Source organism: Mus pahari, chromosome 2 (assembly GCF_900095145.1).
Source record: "Mus pahari chromosome 2, PAHARI_EIJ_v1.1, whole genome shotgun sequence".
NCBI classification, from domain to species: Eukaryota; Metazoa; Chordata; class Mammalia; order Rodentia; family Muridae; genus Mus; species Mus pahari.
Window position 1 is genome coordinate 138,144,685 of NC_034591.1, and position 6,647 is coordinate 138,151,331.

The following is a 6,647-nucleotide window of genomic DNA, read 5'->3' on the forward strand; positions in this document are numbered from 1 at the left end:
CCCTTGTCTTACCCCTCAGCCTCCTCTGTGCCCTGCCCTTGTCTTACCCCTCAGCCTCCCCTGTGCCCTGCCCTTGTCTTACCCCCCAGCCTCCCTTGTGCTCTGCTCTTGTCTTACCCCCCAGCCTCCACTGTGTCCTGCCCTTGTCTTACCCCTCAGCCTCCCCTGTGCCCTGCCCTTGTCTTACCCCCCAGCCTCCCCTGTGCTCTGCTCTTGTCTTACCCCTCAGCCTCCTCTGTGCCCTGCCCTTGTCTTACCCCTCAGCCTCCTTTGCTTCTGCTCACTCTTGTCTCCCTCTGGTCACTAGATTCAGTTTTCTGGAGACTCAAATGTCTTTGGGTATAGATAATATTAAAAATTGTTTTAGGTGGATGGTGGTGGCACACGCCTTTAATCTCAGCACTTGGGAGGCAGTGGCATGTGGATCTCTGAGTTTGAGACCAGCCTGGTCAACGGAATGAATTCTAGGATAGCCAGGAGTACACAGAGAAAACCTGTCTCGAAAAATCTTTAAAAATTAATAAATAGAAGAAGAAGAAGAAGAAGAAGAAGAAGAAGAAGAAGAAGAAGAAGAAGAAGAAGAAGAAGAAGAAGAGAAGGAGGAAGAAGAGGAGGAGGAGGAGGAGGAGGAGGAGGAGGAGGAGGAAGAGGAGGAGAAGGAGGAGGAGGAGGAGGAGGAGGAGGAGGAGGAGGAAGAGGAGGAGAAGGAAGAGGAGGAAGTAAAAAAGAAGGAAGAATGGGGAGGAGGAGTACCTCCTTGCACTGCCGGGAGGCAGGAGGACTGTGGGCCTTGCTGGCCACCTGCTTAGCACCAGGTTCAGCGAGTGACCCTGTCTCCAGAGAATAAGGCAGAGTGAAAAAGCAAGACCCCTGATGTTCTCCTCTGCTTCCCCGGTCCCGTGCATACACACTTGTGCATATGCCATATAAATAAAACAGAGTACTTTTTCTTTTTTGTTTTGTTTGTTTGGTTTTGTTATTGTTTGTTTGTTTGGGACAGGGTCTCTACACAGTCCTGTCTGTCCTGGAACTACTTCTATAGACCAGGCTGGCCTCACTCACAGACATCAGCCTGCCTCTGCCTTCCAAGTGCTGGGATTAAAGGTGTAGGCTGCCACCACCACCCTGCCTAGAGTGCCGTTTTTTATTCATCAAATTGACAAAGACAAAATATTGTGGTTGCATGCCAGGTGTAGTGGTGCATGCTTTTAATCCCAGCACTCAGGATGCAGAGGCAGACGGATCTCTGTGAGTTCTAGGACAGCCTGATCTACATTGTTCTAGGACAACCAGGCCTACACTGAGAGACTGTCTCAAAAACAAACAAACAAACAAACAATATTGATCATGTTTATCATTGGCAAAGATGTAGGGAGTTGTTAGATTTAAACTATAGACTATGCTCGACCACAGGCTCTTGACCTAAGCTCTTTTGTCACTTCTTATTTTTAGACAAGGTCTCACTAAGTTGTTCAGGATGGCTTTGAACTCAGTCTGTACCTCAAGCAAGCCTTGAACTTGAGTTCTTCTAACCTTAGTCTACAGAGTGATTGTTATTGTTAACCTATGACTCCAAGCCTAGCTTAATTTAAATTTTGAAAGCTGTATTCTCTCTGTATCACTTCACCATCTTGCTCTAAGCCCCATGTTTAGAGCATTGTGTCCTGTATGGAGGCAACACCTGTCAATCAAAGTTCACTGGCCTGTAGCTGAGGCAGGAAATAGATAGGACTTCTGACAGGCAGTAAGGATTGTGAGAGAGAGGCAGTAGGGGAGGAGTGGGCCCATAAAGAGAGCACTGTTGCATGTAGCTAAGGACTAGCCACATTGCAGACTTGGATTAGGATAAATGGGTTATTAACGTATGAGCTATTAGGGAACCAGCCAAGGCTCTGTAAATTTATATTTGAATCTCATGAATCTCAGTGTTATTATTTTGTAAGAGCCCATGATTTGCTTTTTAAAAAATGATACCCTGGACTCAAATAGTATGCAAAAGCATAGAGCATTTTATTTTATTCTGGAGAAGTCAAACATGCTGGGGTCTACCATCTTCCAAGGTGGAGGTGACCAAGTGAGCTCAAAGGTCTAATTTAAAGCACATTAAGCTCCTTCTTAGAAAGGGGAACAAAATACTCATGGGAGCAAATGAGACAAAGTGTGGAGCAGAGACTGAAGGAAAGGCCATTCAAGATTGCCCCCACCTGGGGATCCATTCCCATATACAGTCACCAAACCCAGACACTATTGTGGATGCCAAGAAGTGGTTGCTGAGAGGAGCCTGATATAGCTGTCTCCTGAGAGGCTCTGCCAGAGCCTGACAAATACAGAGGCAGATGCTTGCAGCCAACCATTGGATTGAGCACAGAATCCCCAATGGGGTCCCTAATGGAGGAGTTAGAGAAAGGACTGAAGGAGCTGAAACGGTTTGCAACCCTATAGGAAGAGCAACAATATCAACCAACCAGACCCCCCCCCCAGAACTCCCAGGGACTAAACCACCAACCAAGGAGCACACATGGCTCCAGCTGCATATGTAGCAGAGGATGACCTTGTCCGGCATCAGTGGGAAGAGAAGCCCTTGGTCCTATGAAGGCTCAATGCCCCAGTGTAGGGGAATTTGAGGGCAGGGAGGNGGGNGGGGGGGGGGGGGGGGGGGGCCACACCTTCATAGAGGGAGGAGGAGGGAGATGAGATAGGAAGTTTCTAGGGGCGAGGTGGGAAAGGGGCAACATTTGAAATGTAAATAAAGAAAATATCCAATAAAATTTTTTCAAAAACTCACACACATTAGGAGAATTCTGAGATAGGTGACCTTTATCTTAATCTGTTGGCTCTATCTCTAGGGACATTCCAGAACCATTACTGGGGTGTGGGGGTGTGGGGTGCTGGAAACTGTTGCTGGGGAAGTCTGGAAACTGTTGCTAACCCATTGCCCTTGCCTCAGGTCAGGTGGCAGGGCAGCTTCTGATGGCCTGGCAGTTTCTGACTAGCTGCCTGAAGCCTGAGTTTTTTGTTTTTTGTTGTTTTCAGTTACTGACTTGCCCAGTTCTTGGAAACAGAAATTTAGGCCTAGTCTCCTGAACTGCCAGTTTAAAGCCTACCATGGAGTCAGCCTCAATTTCACAAGCATGGGCAGGGAGGAAAAGCTCTGTTTTACATGAACTATTCCTCTGCGAGGTTTATTATCACTGTGACCAAATGCCCGAGGCCAGCTTCAAGGGAAGAGAGCTTCACCCTGGCTGGAGATTGTGAAGGTTTTACTCCATAGTGGTGGGAAGGGTGTGGTGGAGCCCAGCAGCTCACACCAGGGAGGCAGGCAGCAGCGGGAAGATGGCCTCACTTGCTTGCTGTCTCCTTCCATTCCATCCAGGCCCTCAGCCTATGTAATGGGGCTAATCAGGTCTTCAAGCCTTGCTGAATCCTCTGGGTAACACCTTTCACAAGGCACCCAGAGCACATCCCCGACCTCCCCAGAGCTCTCTGTCCCCGGAGTGGACATTATCCTGGACTGTTCTTTCACTGTCGTGCTGGTGACTTTGGTTTGTTTGTTTGTCTGTCTGAATTCTGTCCTGGATTCCAGTATTTCACTCTTCCTTAGTTTAATAGTTTAGTGTAGTAAGCCCTCCTGATGCTCGCTGAGAAACACAGCCTGGGAAGTCACTTCATCCCTTATCTGTCCAAGTGTCTTTATTTCCAACTGTGTCATTATTCTCTTCACGGAGACAGAATGTCTGATAGGAACGATACTTATTTATTTATTTATGTTCTATTTGCATGTATGCCTGTCTGACAGAAGAGAGCGTCCGATCATCCCATTATAGATGTAGATAGTTTGAGCTACCATGTGGTTTCTGGGAATTGAACTCAGGACCTTTGGAAAGGCAGATAGTTCTCTTAACCACTGAGCCATCTCTCCAGTCCTGAGAGGAACAATTTAAAGGAGGACGCATTTATTTCAGCTCATGGACTCAGAGATTTCAATCTACAGCCCTTTGTTCCGTTCATCCAGAACGCAGGTCACTTCCTCTAGCTCTCTACATGGGTTTGTTGGGCTATGGCCTTCGCCCCCTAGGCAATCATCTCCTCGCTCCCTCTTTTGTTTGATTGGTTGTTTGTGACAGAATCTGGATAAGTAGTCCAATGGCTGACCTCCAACTCATGATCCTCCTGCCTCAGCCTCTTGAGTACTGAGATCAGAGGGTACACTACCTGCTTTATATAAACACTTTTGCAAAAACAAATCATGATACCCATCTGTGATGGCTTTCAAGCTAGAAGTGTGTGACTAAAGTCAAGAAACTGCTCAAAACCTGAAGAGATTCTGCGGCACAAAGCAGCCAGAAAGGGGCAGGGACAGGATCTAAGACAGAGCAAACTGAAGAGAGAAAAGACAAAGGCTGAGTTCAAGATCCCAGACGGATAGATGGATGGATAAATGACCTTGAGGTCCAAGGTCTTCCATGACTACATAGTGAGTTGGAAGCTTGTTGAGACCCTAGCTCAAAGGAGAAACAAAACAAAGCAAGAGAATCCTGTTTGACTCTACTGAGGTAGGAACCCCTGATCCCCCACCACCACCCCACCACCACCCCCAAGCCCCCCGCAGACTAACATTCTTTCTTCATTTTTCTCACAAACTCCAGTGGGTATTAGGGCAAAACAAACAAACAAACAAACAAAAAAAAACACACCATAAACACCGTAACAATTGATAAATGGTTCTTTTACTGCAGGTTTTTTTTTTTCTTTCGTTTTGTTTTTTTCATGTATAGACTTAGTGCTGTTGAGACTGCTCAGGGGACATGGTTTGCTTTTTTGAGCTGACAATCTGCATTCGGTCCTCAGAATGGCTAATAGAAGGAGAAGGGGGAAAATAAAAACCTTAAAAGTTGTCCTCTGACCTCCACAGGAGTGCCACAGTATGTACACACAACCCCCTCAACATACACGGTAATAACAGTAAATAGATACAGTTTTTAAAATTAAAATGTATAGCTAGACTTCATCAGAAGTTAATAAGGTGTAAGAATCTAGCTTCTTTTAATTCCCTGGGACTGCCGTATGCTATTATAGCCTTTGGGAGGTCAGGTAAACAAATGGCTGAGCTGGTCTACCACCTTACCTGACCCTTCAATTTCTACATTCTTGATGGGGATGGGTATTTTTTTGTTGTTGTTCATTTGTTTTATTGTTTTTTTTTTTTTTTTTTAGACAAGGTCTCAATGTGTAATTCAAGGCTGGCCTGGGTCTTGCAGTGTAGACCAGGCTGGCCTTGAACTCACAGAGATCTGGTGCCTTTGTCTCACAATTGCTGACATTACAGGAGTGTATAACCATTCCCAGCTCAATTTCTAGATTCTCCGTTTTTCTGGACGTTCTTGGAATTAAACCAAGGGCCTCATGTGTAACTAATATGCTACCCATGAATGACACCTCCAGCTCAATTTCTAGATTCTTCATGGCAGTCACTCTTTAGTGGGTCATCAGTGCTTGCTGACAAGACAGTACACATACAAAGAGTCATTTCATCCATGCCCAACTCCCAGAAGTCATTTCAACCCTGTAGCCCAAAGGAGGTGGGGTGGTATCCTTTGGTAATGGCAGGTTTGAAGAGTAATTGTGAAAAACGTGAGTTGAGATTGTTTTCTTCTTAAAATTTGTAAACAGGGTGGAAGTCCCTGAAACAAAGAAGATTATATTTTATCCTCAGTAATAATTAACACTCTTATTACTGTAAACAAGAAAAACAACATCTATTGGAACTCAACCCTTTGGACCACGAATCCAAATGAAGCGCCTTTTCTTCTGTAGTGTGGCTGCTCTCTGCCACTGTGGGAAGCAGAACTCCCTGGAACACTGAGGCAGGGATAAGTATAACCAGAATAGCAACAATAAAAATACACTGGAATCACCCTGTGTCCCAGACACATCTTAGACCCACTGACCCATTTCTTCCCCCTACTTGCTTCCCACTAAAGAAATCTTCCTTATGGTGAAGTTTTTGGTGATTCAGATTTTGGAGACACAGCCTAGATTTATAGCCCAGGCTGCCCTTGAACTCGGGGCCCTCTTGACTCAGCCTCTTGAGTGCTGGGATTTCAGGTATGTGGCACCATGCCTGGCTTCAGAATATTTTGTTCTCTCTCTCTCTCTCTCTCTCTCTCTCTCTCTCTCTCTCTCTCTCTCTCTCTCTCTGATGTATGTATTTATTTTATTTATATAAGTACACTTAAATACACCGTAGCTATCTTCAGACACACACCAGAAGAGGGCATCGGATCCCATTACAGATGGTTGTGAGCCACCATGTGGTTGCTAGGAACTGAACCAGGACCTCTGGAAGAACAGTCAGTGCTCTTAACTGCTGAGCTTTCTCTCCAGCCCCTTGTTTTCTCTTTTTTAACATGAGTCAACCAGTTAAATAACAAAATATAAAAAGAAATGCTGTCACCACCACCCCCCCAAATGATGAGAGTATGAGGGAAACCCTCAGAAGAGAAGCACAGAGGGTTCTTGTCTGTGTATTGACTCTGTCTCTTAACTTTAAAAAGGGGTGGAGGAGGGATAGGGGTGGAGGAGGGATAGGGGTGGAGGAGGGATAGGGGTGGAGGAGGGATAGGGGTGGAGGAGGGATAGGGGTGGAG

The 6,647-nt window shown here is 45.8% G+C and overlaps 1 protein-coding gene across 3 annotated transcripts in view; it reads right to left on the reverse strand.

The window, feature by feature from the left end:
• Positions 1-5,240: 5,240 nt before the first annotated feature.
• Apobec1 (apolipoprotein B mRNA editing enzyme catalytic subunit 1) overlaps positions 5,241-6,647 on the reverse strand; it is a 25,839-nt gene continuing 24,432 nt past the window's right edge. For all 3 annotated transcript variants that reach the window (XM_029535381.1, XM_029535380.1, XM_021191682.2), the window contains one exon: positions 5,241-5,681. In XM_029535381.1, coding sequence (XP_029391241.1) covers positions 5,553-5,681 — 129 coding nt within the window. In that variant the 3' untranslated portion in view covers positions 5,241-5,552. The remainder of the gene's footprint in view (positions 5,682-6,647) is intronic.